General features: G+C 39.6%; 1 protein-coding gene and 1 pseudogene across 1 annotated transcript; both read right to left on the bottom strand.

The window, feature by feature from the left end:
- Nucleotides 1-22: 22 nt before the first annotated feature.
- On the bottom strand, nucleotides 23-15,150 carry LOC141445003 (protein MEMO1-like). Its single transcript, XM_074110781.1, is given in 10 exon segments — nucleotides 23-897; nucleotides 2,147-2,251; nucleotides 2,971-3,124; nucleotides 3,207-3,272; nucleotides 4,701-4,812; nucleotides 6,307-6,375; nucleotides 6,378-6,418; nucleotides 6,565-6,633; nucleotides 7,417-7,498; nucleotides 14,842-15,150. Coding segments are annotated over 10 exon segments (885 nt in total). The 5' UTR covers nucleotides 14,891-15,150; the 3' UTR covers nucleotides 23-759.
- On the bottom strand, nucleotides 9,542-14,290 carry LOC141445002 (uncharacterized; annotated as a pseudogene).
- Nucleotides 15,151-16,936: the final 1,786 nt, after the last annotated feature.

Raw genomic sequence — 16,936 nt, 5'->3', positions numbered from 1 at the left:
TCATACAGGATTGCCGTGGAAATTGACGTGGATGTTCTACTGAATTAAGGTCACAGCTCATTACAGCCACCCGGCACCCGACCAGCACCGCCTCGCCTCGATTGTTCATATGAATTTGTATGGGCATGCGCTCACTACATCAACTCCTTGCGTCACCGGATCGCCTCACTCGCGCGGTTGCCACGCGCGGACGGCGAGTGGACCACTCGGTGACAGCCCGCTGCTCGCCGCCATACTGACTACTAGGAAATTCGTGGACCACGCGAGGTCCACAAGTTGACTACGCGGCGTCCACCCGTTGAATACCAGTCGACAACGAGTGGACGCCGAAAGTCGAGGCTCTAATGAGCTGTAACCTTAATTGAAGAGAGTTTAAGTACCTAATTTAATCATTGTTTTTTTTTCATTGTTGTTGTTTTTAGCAGCCGCCATGGGGTGTACTCCTACGCACCTCTAGAGGAAGGACAACGAATTAGTCCGAAACACGTCAAGCTAAACTCCTAATATACGTTATGCCTATCCAATTTATTAAAAGTGTAAACAAACCGATTTTATCAAAACTCACTGGATCGAATCAATAACACATTTATCTATAATTCGTGTCTTTTAACTAGATGTCTAATCATTTTTTTCTGCATCAGAATCTGACTTAATTCTTGAATGATACATATGTATAATTTGCAGTAGCATAAAAGTAGAGCATACACGATCAACCTTCACGCTATTCTGTAGTATTTTCCATACATTTCTCATACAAATCTATTCGAAAACTAGAGAGGCACTAGCGTAGGACACTGAGGAGTCCTGGGGCGTCATACATTGCGAAGACTGGGCGTATTTGAGGAATTTCATCGACATCTGAGGAGCGTTGCTGGAGCTCTGCAGTTTTGATATAGCCTGAAAGAAAAATACATATCCCACTAATATTATAAATTATTATTTCCCAAAGAAGTGTCTCGTCGTGAAATTGACAAGAATCATTTTTTTTCAAGAAATTATTAACACTAAGGAGGAGATCATAAAACATCTTTACTTGCCCGAATTTCACTTGCCATACCAACGTTTGCCATAAAATATATAGAACCGTGCTGTTTTCAGGTTTTTTTTTTAAATGTCATCATATAGAATGCAGTAGGTTAGGTTAGGTTACTTTAATATCAACTCTGAAGAAATTACTATTTCAGAAATAAATTACTTTATGGCAAAAAAAAAAAAAACTAGATAAGCAACCAACGTTCAGCGAAGAAAAAATAAATTAGGTTGAAAATTAGGTGATTTTTTTGTAAAATGTATTTCCTTTCTTTTTCAAAAACGATTTTCTCTGTACAGTCAAATGCAAAGATATCGACATGGCAAAAGTAGCAAAAGTATGTATATGTCGGCGGCCGATCGTAAAATCCGCCAGATCACGAAATTCCTAGGCATATCGTGAAATGGCGCCATTTCATGATATGCCTAAAAGTTGTCCAGGCATATCACGATGTGCCTGAGAAACAATACGGCAGATCGATTAGAGCAACGCATTCGTCGATATTCCTAGCTCGATACCGTGCGTGATATGCCGAAAAAAAGAAAAAAATTAGGTACGACGAGCGAAGCAAGGAGTTGTTAGTATGAATTGTGACCACAACGCACGAGCCGAGCGAGCGAAGCGATATGCCTAGGAATTACACGATCTGCCTAACCTTCAATAGGCAAATCGTTAAGCGGTGAGTTTTGAACGACATGCCGGATGACCCTTAGCCAGTTCATGAAATGGCGCCATTTTACGATGTGCCTAGGAATTTCGTGATCTGGCGGATTTTACGATCGGCCGCCGACATATACACGACGTTAACGTTAGTGCATAAAGTTGTGTACATACATATTTTTGTAACTTTAACCGTGTTGATAACTTTGCACTTGATTGTACAGCAGCTGTATAGGTAGAGTCATTCACGATGACGCGTGCCGTGGTTCTTATTACAATGTCATTAATGTCTAATTTTGACAAAATCACGCGTCTTCGTGGATGGCACTAGGTATATATACTTGCATGTGACGTCATATGTATGTCTTTATCTGTCTAATGAATTTGAATGAATGAATATGTAAAGGTAGCTTAAAAATGTTTTTCAGGCTGTAAAAATGTAGTGCAAAGATGTACCTGTAGCAACACTCCGATGGGATGGCGGCCGCATATGGTGTTGCCATATTTGTTAAGATAATTTGTGAAGGAGCGAGGATCCATGGTTTCTATTATGTCCATGCCCTGTAACAATACAATACTTATTATGGACAAGTTCTGAGGTATATTCAGCGGCACAAAGTTTGGCCCACTCTCCATACAAAATTACCTATTACTGCATACATTTAAGGGCCAGATTTTAGTGAGTGAATGGGTGAATGAACGAACGAGTCGCCTGTCGGTCGAGCCACTCTATACTCTTGTGCAGGGCGCCGCGCGATGAGTACCACCGCATTTAGCGAATGCGGCTGACCCAGTGAGTGAATGGGTGAATGAATGAACGAGTCACCTGTCGGTCGAGCCACTCGATGCTCTGGTGCAGAGCGCCGCGGAACGAGTCCCGCCACGTGTAGCGAAGCGACTGCCCCAGTGAGTGAATGGGTGAATGAATGAACGAGTCACCTGTCGGTCGAGCCACTCGATGCTCTGGTGCAGAGCGCCGCGGGACGAGTCCCGCCACGTGTAGCGGAAGCGGCTGAACCAGTGAGTGAATGGGTGAATGAATGAACGAGTCGCCGGTCGGTCGAGCCACTCGATGCTCTGGTGCAGAGCGCCGCGGGACGAGTCCCGCCACGTGTAGCGGAAGCGGCTGCCCCAGTGTGTGAATGGGTGAATGAATGAACAAGTCACCTGTCGGTCGAGCCACTCAATGCTCAGATGCAATGCTCAACGGGATGAGTCCGCCACGTGTAGCGGAAGCGGCTGACCCAGTGTGTGAATGGGTGAATGAATGAACGAGTCACCTGTCGGTCGAGCCACTCGATGCTCTGGTGCAGAGCGCCGCGGGACGAGTCTCGCCACGTGTAACGGAAGCGGCTACCCCAGTGGCAGAAATCGGATGATATCACGAACAAGTTCTGAGGGTCTGCTAGGTAGGGGGCTAGAATTGCGCCATATCTAAAAAAAAAAAATTACAAGAAAAAATCAAAAGAGGAATACCATCACATACATACACCAACTTACAGATGTTAAGACTTACTTTGCTTCTTTATCGGGAGACAGCGATCCTACGAGAATGGGTATAATCGTAAAACCGGTTTCATATCTGAAACAATATAATAGTAAATAGTTATAAAACGGTGACAGTTTACTAAAAATCCTAAAAAAAACCCTGACTTTCCCTGACCACATTTCTAAATTTCCCTGACCAATCATGTACATTTCAAAGCAGGTTATATGATTTTTTCTACTGTCCGAGATACTAAGCCAGACCCGATGATGGGAATCCACTGCACACATAACATGCTCACTTTTTCGTTGACTATTTTCATGGTGCCAATATCAAACTATATATATTAAAATATGGCCATGAACACGTAAAATATAAGAATATGAATATATTTATTTGCGAAAATGTAGTAGTAAATACAGTTGGAGAAGCGTTTTTGAGTGCGTACATTTTACTTAAACAAGCATGCAAATTTTACTAATAAACTATTGATTTGTACCATATTAAATAACATTAGAATACTATATTATGTCAAACTCAGAAGTACATTACTTATTTATTATTGCTGAAGTAAGATTAATTTAAAGTTATTCATTTATTGGATCAAAATAATTATTAATGTTATAATAACACTTATCTAAACAAAAATTAAGTACGTAATTTATATTAAATATAATGACCCGGATAACTCACGTCTTAAATCGAGTTTAGCTCGACATGTTTCGGGCTAATCCGTAGCCCTTCGTCTTCGGAGCAACGCGACTCAGCGGCTGCTGCAACACGCGCACTAACTCGATTTAAGACGTGAGTTATCCGGGTCATTATATTTAATATGAGTGAGTCTCACGGTAGTTTCATGTTCAAAATTACGTAATTTATATTTACACTCAGGCATGTCAAAGTTCCTTATTTCTATGCGTAGAGTATTATACACTCTTACCATCATACATAAAACACTTTTCGTAAAACAAGCTGTTATATCAAGTAGTAATCAAATTATATGACCGAAAATGTATTTGTCATAATGTAGATCACTCCAAACCTGAACAAAAATGTTTCGTATTGGGAAAGTACGAGTTTTTTCCCTGACTTTTTGGATTTCTAGCAAATTTCCCTGATTTTCCCTGACCACCTTGAACTTCCCTGACTTTTCCCTGACTTTCCAGAAAGTGGACACCCTGGGGACCTGTCGTTTCACCGAGTCCAATTTTTCTTTTGGCCGAGCAACGTTTGGTATAATTTCGTCACGCTTATTATTCGTTTCGCCGAGTAGTCGGTAGGAAGTAAGAAGAATAGCGATAAGCAGATTTACGGTTGATCAATGGTTTGTTTCGTACTTGTTTCAGTTAACTCTAAATAAAAAGACTTGTCAAGATTGTTTTTAAAAAAGCAATTCATTCTTATTCTTCTCTTCTTCATATTCTTATTCATATTCATATTCTTATTTATATTCATATTCTCATTCTTATTATTCTTATTCATATTCTTATTCTTATTCTCATTCTCATTCTTATTCTTACTTACTCTTCCATTACTTTGGCTATGTACGGCAGGTGCATCTCTATAGAATGCTCGTCTTCATCTGTCTGTACGTCCATCCACTCGAACTGCCGCGTAGCTTCCAGCTCAGCGTATACTGAAACAATCGTGTTCGACTGTCAGATTCCTTAAATCTAATTTATTGAATCGTTACTTTGCGGACGTCCATATCACAATGAACTAAAATAATTTCTTTGCTCACCCGCGACCTTTAAAGTGTCTACAGATAGTTCAACTCAGTTGTGCGCGCGGCCCTATGTGTGGGTAAAGCGATAAGAACACGTCTTGCTCGGACGACGACTGCCGCGTCACGTGAAAGTTGTATATTTACAAGCGCACGCACACATAGGGCCGCGCGCACAACTGAGTTGAACTATCTGTACACGATAAAATCCGGGCATGCCTGATCTGGTGTATCTTTGTAATGAATGCTAATTTTCAAGCAGCACTTTTTTTAAAGTAATTAGTGGTTATGAAACTACATAATAAAAATATAATCATAATAAAAAGTTAGGGCGTCTGTGAGTTTTAGCTTTATATATTAGACTGTGCCTAAATTATTTTGTACAGCGTCTTCTGACGGTCTTTTCTAGGTTTTTATGTAAAGTTTATATTTTTTTTTATAATTGGACAATCCACTTTATAGCTTATAACATTGTCTTTTCACGACAGCTAATATTTTTCGAATTGACTTCAGATTGAGGTAGTTTGGAAGTGTTTTAACTTTGGTGAATTTGCCTTTTTGACAGAAAAATGCCTCCCATATAAAAACTACTTTTGGTGCTTGGATTAGAAAGTTTTCCCGACTCCCCCAAGTAGAAAACAGTTACATCATGATTTTTATTGGAAAGATAATATCCTAATGAGCGTAAAACAGCTTGTGAAAATATAAATACAATACGGTATTTGACTATTTTGTATATGTTTTATAAATTAAAACTACACAATGCCTGTTATCGAATAGAAAAACAATTTTTAAGCTACCTTTACAAATAACAAAGTTATAAAGGTTTGAAATTCAAGATTAGACAGAGAAAGACATACTGGCATGTGACGTCACACGCCAGTACCGCCATACTTGCTGCGTAGAAAAAAGCGTTTGAGAAAGAGACAGGTACATAGATTTTTCAAAAAATCACTATAAATCCAATTTTCAAATGCTTTGTCCCTTTCTAACAAATACAAATGTCGAAGTGACAGATAAGGACAAACGAATTTTAGCGGCATTTTAACTAAAATAGGTTTGATTGTCGTTTATGAATAAGGGGGTATCTGTATATCTATATTTTCATAATAATATTAAGATATGGCAAAATCAGGAGTTGTCAAATACCGTATTGTGGCATTGAAGTTGAAACGAGTGAAGATTATCAAAAAACGCTGTACAAAGTAATTTAGGCACAGTGAAATACATAAAGCTAAAACTCACAGACGCTCTAACATTTTATTGTGATTGTATTTTTATTATGTAGTTTCATAACCACTGACTATTACAAAAAAGTGCTGCTTGAAAATTAGCATTACAAAGATACACCAGATCAGGCATGCCCGGATTTTATCGTGGACAGTCTTTATGATCTATGTCACTCACCTTGTTTGTCTATGGTTAGGTCATACAGCGGTGTCTGGTACTTGTCGAGCGAGGACAGCGCGCAGCCCCCAGCCGCACGTGGTGGGAGGGGCCCAGGATGAATATACGTTTGCTGAGGACAGAACATCGCAACCATCAACATCATCGTCCCCTATTTTTTGGTCGAGTCGCCTTAAAGCCCAAAGTCATTGCTTTCGTTGAGTTTTAAATAAATAAATTATGCTCTTTTTTTTCAAAAATGAAATTTTATTTACTTACACCACCACGGGGCTGACTTGTCGGTAGGCGAACGCGGCGCACGCGCCGCAGTAAGAGTAACCTGCGTGCCTGTGAACAAATAAAATAATAGTAGTTTGTTCAAGAAGGGCCTAAAACAAGCCATATTGACAGATGTTTAGCCACCCGAGGTGAGCGAAGGTGGCTATACTTCGAGTGTCTTTTATCCACATCCATATCATAACTTCCTTACAATACTTATTATGTTCAAAGATGATAAGCAAATGACTTGTATTAAAAAAAACTTCTATCTGTCTGTGGTTGCATCTTAATGTTTATATTATTAAAGTATCGGTAAGCGACACTTTAATTAAATCAAACGTACATCTTCTTAAAAAAAATAATGTTTGGTTGCGATAATCGAATTAGTCGATTTGTATTCATTCAATAATAAAATTATTGTTCCATACATTTTTTGAATCTCGAACATTACAATCGATTTGAGAATCAAAATCGACTCAAGCCTAGATTGCTTGAATTAAAAAAAAACTATAGCTGTCACTGTCAGTCATTTGTTTCGAATTCGAAATAAAGTTTTAGCTGAAGCTTTATTGAAACTTAAGTTTTGAAGACTGTACCTACACGATAAAATCTGAGGCTGTAAGCGCCTATAGTGCCTAAAGTTTCTGACGCTCGCGGTCGCAATCAAATGACAGTTTTCGTATGCGCAATCTGTCTTTTGATTGTGATTGCGTGCGTCAGAAACGTTAAGCAATACGGTCTCTGGCCATGTATGGCTTACTAAAATAAAAAATACAATCATAATAAAATGTTAGAGCTTCTGCGAGTTTTAGCTGAGTGCAAGTAGCCCTAATTGAAGGGTTCTGTACTTACGGGGCAATGATGGCACGTGCGGGCCCATGGGTGAGATCCGCTTTCGACAGCCATAGCTCCAGCTGCCGCGACAGTTCGCTACCTGAAATCAAGTTTTACATTGAGGGGGAGGCTCCAATAGATAGATCTCTATCGAAAATACAAACTGAGACATGGATGCACAGAAAACCAGAAAAAGAGACCAGCGCTGGGAATCGAACCTCCTCCTCATCCTCAGCAATCCGTGCTGCGTGCTATAACCCCTACACCACCGCTGGACAGGAATCTAGACACGAATCTTTCCTATGCATACATATCGTAGGTTGCTTATTTCCACTACGCTACTTATGCAGCAGCACTAGCGACATCTATGTTCCGCTCTCATCGAGAGACGTCACACTCTTTCGGAACCAACCGCACACCCAGACAAAGAGATGTGTGAGATGTGAAGAGATGACAAATTTGTAGTTGAAACAAAAAATACAAAAAGACTCCAAAACCAATCATAGAGAGATCTCTGTCCAGACAGGTGTAATGCATGGGGACAGAAGTAAGAAGGACGAGCGTCGGAACTTGTATATATGCGGCCGAGTTGTGAAACTTCGATAGCGCGATGAAGAACATGGTCGGAGTTTCTATTGTTGCTCTCTAGATGGCGCTAGGAGTCCAGAGGCCTTATTGTCTAACTCTAACACACCAGCTGGGCTACTACGAAACTTGAAACTCGAAGTTCGTATCGTACCGTCCTTCTCGCTCTCGTATTAAATAGTATAAGTGTCGAGGGATCGCACGACACGAACTTCCGAGTTTCGAGTTTCCTAGTAGCCCAGCACAGGCCGTATTGCATCTAAAAACTATAATTTGACTGTGATCGTGAGCGTCAGAAACATTAAGCAGAGTTTAGACTTGCAAGAAAAATCGTGCAAGTTGCATTACATTGCGGCGCTCGATTGACCACTACAAACTCGTTGGCTTTACGGCCTCGCAATGTAATGCAACTTGCACGATTTTTCTTGCAAGTCTAAACTCGGCTTTAGACAATACGCCCTCTGGAATCACAATCGTTTTCACTACTTCTTTCTGCCACACGGTATAAGACGAGGGTAGAAAGAGACGGCGAATACTGTTGCGAACGTCAACGCGTTAGACATAGGTCTAAGGTTTGATTCCCGACTTCCAGCGTTTCTTTTAGTTTTTTCAATGATTTCAGCTATCTACAATTTGGTATGTAGATAGCTGGACATCTGTAATAACACAGACTACTTTCTATCCAGATATTCCCACGGGATAGGGATAAAATCTCGTAATAACAACCGCTGGCTTAGAGTCAATAAAGACCATGAAGAATCCGGCAAACTGGGAAGTAATCGTAATTCCCACGGGAATTTTGTAAAATCTCGGAATTCCAATTCAACTGGTTGATCTATTTATGGTTTAGGTACGCGTACGATGCCGCGGGTAAACAATAGTTTACAATATATTTAAATAAAGTAAAGTCTTAAATCTTATACTAATATTATACTTAAATGCGAAAATTTCTATGCGAGTTAAAATTACTGGACAGATTTCGATGAAATTTAATAGCTGTCGGACAGTAATTTCAAATGAACTCAAAGTAATTGTTTCAGTTCATTGATATGGACCTCCGAAAACTAACGCTTATTCAATATATTATTAAATTCCAAATTAAATTTTTTAGGACAAAATAGGTACCTAGCAGGGTTTAAATTTCAAAGATTTAAAACATTCCAGAAGACTTTTATTATCCTAAAAATATATCAAGTAGGCATCATTTTGTGACATCCAATTAAAATACATAATTTGTAATGTAGTTTTACTAATACGGTATTTGACAACTCCTGAATTTGCCATATCTTAATATTATTATGAAAATATAGATATACAGACAGTGTTTAGCGAAGAGAAAACTTAAATCGGTTGAAAATTGGATTTATAGTGAATTTTTAAAAATATATATACCTGTCTCTTTCTCAAACGCTTTTCTCTATGCAGCAAGTATGGCGCTACTGGCGTGTGACGTCACATGCCAGTATGTCTTTCTCTGTCTAATCTTGAATTTCAAACCTTTATAACTTTGTTATTTGTAAAGGTAGCTTAAAAATTGTTTCTCTATTCGATAAAGGCATTATGTACTTTTAATTTATAAAACAAATAATAATTTACAAAATGGTCAAATATCGTATTGCATATTTAATCCTAACTAAATGCAAATATGTTAACAGTAACAGTACTACAAATATAAATAATATTTTGCATTAAAAAATACATATGCCAATTTCTGTTGCTATAATAAATAAATATTTTACAAATCACCAGTATCGTGCCAGGTTTTATTTAACACTACATAATATGGTAACAATTTTTTTTTTGCGTTGTAGCGAAAACTAGCCTACAAACAGTGAACCTGACTGATGGGTTCTAGGCACTAAATGTGTCAAAACAGCGACAATTCTTTGTGTGTGTGTAATTCAGACTATAAAAAAATTAACCTTTTGAACGCCACAGTCGGCAAAACGCGACAGCTGAAAATCGTGCCATGGGCGCCAAGTCGGCATTTCGTGGCGCCTATGGAACGATTTTTTCTCTTATTCTATTGAGTGTGCTCGCTCATTTCCTTACACAAGGAACATATCAAAGAAGTGGTATATTGCAAATGGCTTTGTCAAATGTTGACCCTGTTAGAAATGTGTAAACCATTCTTATAAGCTTGTCTATGGTTATTGCATGTTGTTTGACAACTGACAACACTAGCGTTTGTCTCTGGCTCTGTTTGTGTTCCTTCCTTTTTGACATCGATCGCTCTCGTACGTGTTCTTGATTTAATCCATTTATTTCCTGTTATAATTCGATATTATAAATCATATTCATTTGTTGTATCTATGAAGAATACAGCGTTGAATGAACGAAGTGTGTTATTTATGCAGCCACTGCCTCCGTTACCCTGTTTCCACGTCATCCTGCACTGCGCCACATCTCAGACCCTGAGAGCCAACAATTGACCTGGCCTTTGTGCATGGGACACACACCTCCAAGAACTCTTCTTCTCACGTCTGAGTTCCGAACTCATTCCAACAACAAATGGGACAAGTCTTCCACCTTCTGGCAAATCTCACACCGGTGATGGTTTAACTCTCAATGGAATGGTTTTGAGATTGGTTTTTTGGAATCTTTTTGTATTTTTTATTTCAATTCCAAATTTTTTGTTACTTTTACGGTCATCCCGTAAAACCTATATCGAAAATACAAACTGAAATATAGATGCACAGAAAAACCAGAAAACTAAACCTAAAATTGCTAAAAGTGGCTCCAAAGTGGTAACATTTTGTGTGCACTGCCTACCCCATTTGGGAATACAGGCGTGATATTTGTGTGTGTGCGTGTGTGTGGGTGAGGAACGATTAAAAAAAAATTTTTCGTCTGGCCAGTTGTGGCGTTTAAAAGGCAAGATAAAATTCCATAAAACAACTAAGTGATCATATAGTAGATAGTACCAGAATTACAACCTACATTACATCTCACTTTGTTGCTCTCAAAATAGTCTTTACTTTTTATTAGCTCCATGTTAAAAATAAAAGCCCAAAAATAAATCAATCATCATCATCATCATCCTCAATCATCTTAGCAAACTTCTCCGAGGCCTCCTTCAGCAATTTCTCGCTGAACTTTGGGAATTTAACCTCAAACTCCGTCTTCAAAGCATCCAAGTCTAATTTATTCAGTTCCAGTTGCTCCAATGACGTCTTGGACTTTTCATACTCTTTGAATTTGTCAGCATCTAGCTTTGAATGCTTCTTGATATTATCAAGCCCCTCAATAGCATCATTGACAGCATCTAGCAACTGCGAGTATCCGTTGTTCTTGTCGTAGCCAAAATCTACATTTTTGGTTGTAAGCTTGTCTAAGTTGGCTTGCTCCGTTGTCTGTAGATCTTTGAGGATGTCTTGTGCGTTGCTTTGTCTGTTGCTTCGAAAATGTTTGAGCAGTCCTGCCTTCGGAGTTCAAGTAATCTGAAATACAAAACTATATTAATGAAAATTGATCATGTTAACACGCAATGGAAAGAAATATCTTGAGACTGAAAAGAATACAGAAAACTAGAAACTAAATAGGTCAATCAGCTTTTTGTTGCCTTGGTAATGTCTCCAGGGTTACCTATTAATGTATAATTTTATAGGGTACAAATCCACTAAAAGATAGAAATTAGTTTACAAATTATCTATTTATGTAATTCTTATGTATAGTAATAAAACTGTGTAGTATATCTTTGTAGTGGTCTGAGGGTAACCAACGGTGCTGGTTGAAAATCAGCGCTGAGATGTTTATTATTAACGCTTCAGCATTATGCTGAGCCAGTGTCCGATTCACAACCGCAATGACACATACTTTCCTACGTGTTGTCTATTTGTTCTTAATACTATTGTTGTGTCTTGTGTTGTATGTATGTAATGTATTCTCTTTCTTTCTTTTTTTTCTAAATTGTGACATTTTTTATGGCTTATCTCATAAGTGTGCTAAAAGTATAAATTGCAAACATTTTTCTAACAAAGTATCACCAATGTCTCCTGAGTTACTGGACAGGATAACACGAAAAATTTTTTGACCCAAACATTCTCAAGAAAACAAGGTTTTTTTTTTTATTCGACAATGGCAAACAAGCAACTGGGTATCCTGATGGTAAGAGATCACCACCGCCCATAAACATCTGCAACACCAGGGGTATTGCAGATGCGCTGCCAACCTAGAGGCCTAAGATGGGATACCTCAAGTGCCAGTAATTTCACCGGCTGTCTTACTCTCCATGCCGAAACACAACAGTGCAAGCACTGCTGCTTCACGGTAGGATTAGCGAGCAAGATGGTGGTAGCAATCCAGGCGGACCTTGCACAAGGTCCTACCACCTGCAAAATAACATAATATCTTCAATATCGCGTAAAACTGAATTGGAGATGGGCAGGACCTATAGCAAGATATAAGGAGAAAGATGTACTCTCGAAACAACAAAACGGCATGACCAAGTATGAAAAAGTGTTAGAAAGCAAACAGAAAGATGGATTGATGACTTCTTAAAAACAGTAGGAAAAGAATAGATGATTACTGTTACAGACAAAGAATAGTAGAAAAAGATGGAGGAGTGTTTTAGCTTTGGAGACCACTAATGCGGAAAAAAGCTATAATTAATTTTAAAAAAAAGGTGTTCTAAAATGAAATATGTTGTTTATCTTGCAATGTAACCACACCCAAATTGTTTTGCAATGGATTCCATCTCATGTTGGGGTAGCTGGTAATGAGCAGGCAGATAGATTGGCTAGCCTGGCTGTCACAGGGAGGATTGATTGTGTTTCTAAGCCACATGGTACTAAATTAGTGCAATTGGCTAAGGAGGAGTGCTTTTCTTTATGGCAGGAACTTTTTAGTACAGCATCATTGACAAAGGGCATTTGGTATGATACCATGCAGAATAAGGTATTTAAAGTTCCCTGGTTTGATTGTGCCGGCCTTTCCAGGGGCCTTCTTGTGTCAGCACTATGAGTTTGATCTGGTCACATTCCACTTAATTGTTTTTTTGCATTTGATGAGAGTTGTACAATCACCTTTGTGTATAGGTTGTAATAAGACTGAAGACCTTATTCATTTTCTTCTGGAATGTGATCAGAATAAGGACATCAGAGACCGGTATTTGGATGGTATGGGCTTTTAGGTGTAAATGTAATTCTCAGTCGACCGCTTTCAGAAGAAGCAACACGAATTTACAGATTCATTGAACGGGCCTTTGCATCCAGAGATGTGGTTTCAGTGCAAGGGAGGAGTAATATCTGTCTGTAGTGTGATGTATATATCTGAGGCTCCCCATGAGGCTGACATAGTCACATTTGGTGTGCTAAGGTCTCGTTAAAATATCGGAGTGAAAAAAAAAGGAAATATACTTTGAGTTGCGCGAGCAGAGCGGCGGCGCGCAGTGCGCGTGTTGCAGCAGCCGCTGAGTCGCATTGCTCCGAAGACGAAGGGCTACGGATTAGCCCGAAACATGTCGAGCTAAACTCGATTTAAGACGTGAGTTATCCGGGTCATTATATTTAATAGGAAATATACTTCTTCAATGTTTGTGTTCTCGCCTGCCATTGTAACAGGGGGGCTACAATGAAATTCGAAAATCTAAGTTCGTCTCATACCATCCTGCCAATGCTAATAATATGTAAAACGAGAGTGAGAGGAACGGTACGATACCCAATATTCTGTACGGTTTCCGGCACGATATGTATCGGAAAACTACGCCCACACTAAAGAAACTATATAAGTATAACTAACCTCTCCTGTTCCGCGACGAATGAAATATCCTTCAGCCTTCTGTTAGTCTTGTCTAACTGCGACATAGTCTTCTGAAATCTATCAGCTAATAACGCCATGTCTTTGTCGATCTGAGTTTCTTCACGTTCAATCTTCTCGTCCAGCATGCAGTCTTCCAGCATTGATCTTAGCAGCTTTCCGTACGCTATTTGCTTGTGCTCAGCATCAAAATCGGGCATAGAAGGCTCTTGCCTGATAGACAAATCCCCATCGCCCATAAGAGAAACATTTTTGTTGGTTTTCGTACGGGCATTTCGTTCTTTTGTCACAGTAGATGGGACGCGGCGGGACGATGATGGCACGCTAACTGTCGACGGACGGCTTTTGTAGGCTTTGGAAGTCGTTGCAGGCACGAATTTCGGTTTTTCCGCCATGATTTTAGATCTTTGGGAACGGCCAAGAAACGGCACAGGACAGGAACGTTTGTTTACGCCGATTGATTGACGTTCGTTTAAAAGTGTCATGGCAACGGACATTTACGACTCGTTCGGAAACCTTTTTTTTTTTATTAGAATAAAACAACAAAAACGCCTTTACAAAATTTATTATTAAGATTTATTATTACTCGGCAGGAACAATTTTTTCTTTAAACACATTGTCATCCGCGGGCATACGTGGCGTAGCCAATATCATACAATCAAAATTAGCCGTGACTCGTGACGGTCGAACCATGACGATTCACAGCACATTTCTGAACGAAAATTAATCACAATACGACACTTTTATAAAAATATTTGTATTATCGCACATTATTCTTACACTAAAATTAAGTATGATAATAATGGGTACATTTTTCGATTCATTTCTGTTACAAAACAAGTTTCGGAGCCGTGATTTTGAAACAAAGAGACAGGAGGAAGACTTCAGAGAAGGTCGCTGAACTTTTGACTTACGTAGTCATTCACAAGAGGATTTACAATACTTTGAGAAAAAAAACACATTCTTTTACGAAAAGTACACAAGCTTACATTTAAAAATGTACACACTGTTATTGTTATCCATAATATAAACCTCTGAGTGGTTTATTTACTAACCTTTTCTATATCAGAAGGATAATTTTAGCAGAAAAAATGGGCTTACCATTTTCTGTGTACCAACTCCCAGCGTGAGAAGCGTTGCGACAGGACATTTTTACAAGATTTTATGGTCACTTAAATAGTGAATAAAAAAGTAATGACTTTAGCTTTTAACAATCACACAATCACAAACATAATACAATTGACTGGACTGTCATAAATATAATATGAGTGAGTGAAAGTGAATGACTGACTGAACAATAAGGTCAATAAGCGCCCACTGCGCCTAGCCTGGTATTGCTACACTATTTATTAATTAAAATACACTATGTGCCATTATTCTTAATAAGTTCTAAATTATAGTTTAAATGATGTTTGTTCTAATAAAACTTAAACTTTTGAATTTGAATATCATCACTACGAGAAATTAACTTATGTCTTGATAGCAAAAGTAAATAAAAAAAAACAAAACGTCATTCTGATCCAGGGCTTCAAATACCGTTAAAAAATGGTAACGTTACCAACTGTCAACAGATTTAACGTTAAATCATAATTAACGTTAAACGATTTACCGTTACTTATACAACTTTTTACCGGTATAAAAAATGGTAACGTTATCAGCTATTCATTAAATTAACGTTAATTCAAAAGTATCGTTAAATCATTTTAACGGTATTATATTACTATTACCGGTAAGCTTGGGTAACGTTAAATGACAGATTATCCTCATTTATCGAGCTAGTATTCACGCGCAAATCGCGCAATACGCGCATTCCTCGTCGTTTTTAGGGTTCCGTACCTCAAAAGGAAAAACGGAACCCTTGTAGGATCACTTTTTGTCCTTCTGTCCGTCTGTCTTTCTGTTAAGACGCTTTTTCTCAGGAACGCGTGGAGGTATCGAGGTGAAATTATAGGGGTAGATATTTGTATGAGAAATACGAATATCTGTTCTCGAGTCTTGGGTGCATAATAGTACATTACTGCAGAGGCCATGAAGTAAGGGATTGATGGACGAGTTCGGGGTAGACGGCCGAGTCGTAGACGAGGCCGGATAGAACGAGTCCAGCAATCCCTGTTCTGGCCGAGGCTTGTATAGTGCTTTTCTCAAACAATGTGAGGAAATATTTTTCATCCATCCATCCATCCATCCATCCATCGCATCGCATCGCATCGTTTCGCATGGCATCGCTTCGCATCGCATCGCATCGCTTCGCATCGCTTCGCATCGCTTCGCATCGCTTCGCATCGCTTCGCATCGCTTCGCATCGCTTCGCATCGCATCGCTTCGCATCGCTTCGCATCGCTTCGCATCGCTTCGCATCGCTTCGCATCGCTTCGCATCGCTTCGCATCGCTTCGCATCGCTTCGCATCGCTTCGCATCGCTTCGCATCGCTTCGCATCGCTTCGCATCGCTTCGCATCGCTTCGCATCGCTTCGCATCGCTTCGCATCGCTTCGCATCGCTTCGCATCGCTTCGCATCGCTTCGCATCGCTTCGCATCGCTTCGCATCGCTTCGCATCGCTTCGCATCGCTTCGCATCGCTTCGCATCGATTCGCATCGCTTCGCATCGCTTGGCGTCGCTTCGGACGGACGGACGGATGGATGGATGGCTGGATGGATGGATGGATGAATGAAATATTTCCTCACATTGTTTGAGAAAAGCACTACACAAACCTCGGCCAGAACAGGGATTGCTGGACTCGTTTTATCCGTCTACCCCGAACTCGTCCATCAATCCCTTACTTCATGGCCTCTGCAGTAATGTACTAATTTAAGTATGTATGTATAATGTTAAATGTTTAAAATTATGTTGAATGTTTGTTTATTCGATGCTTAGTAGGTTAGGTACCCATAGCATAAACTTTGCTTACTTTGGGACTGAAGGGCCCGCTGGGCTACTACGAAACTCGAAAATCGAAGTTCGTATCGTACCGTCCCGCTGACGCTTATATTATTTAATACGAGAGTGAGAGGGACGGTACGATACGAACTTCGAGTTTCGTAGTAGCCCTGCCGGCCACATGTCCACATTGCGGCGTCATCAACGTAAAATGGCGCGGCGGCCCGATGGGCCACGGTGCCGCGCGGTGCACGTTACGGCGTCGTGAACGTACAACGGCGCCACAGGGCGGCCACGCCATACAAAATACGCGTCC

Source organism: Choristoneura fumiferana, unplaced genomic scaffold, assembly GCF_025370935.1.
Source record: "Choristoneura fumiferana unplaced genomic scaffold, NRCan_CFum_1 Sck3bRy_12;HRSCAF=142_pilon, whole genome shotgun sequence".
In the NCBI taxonomy this organism is placed as follows: Eukaryota; Metazoa; Arthropoda; class Insecta; order Lepidoptera; family Tortricidae; genus Choristoneura; species Choristoneura fumiferana.
This window is presented reverse-complemented; position numbering and strand designations above follow the sequence as displayed.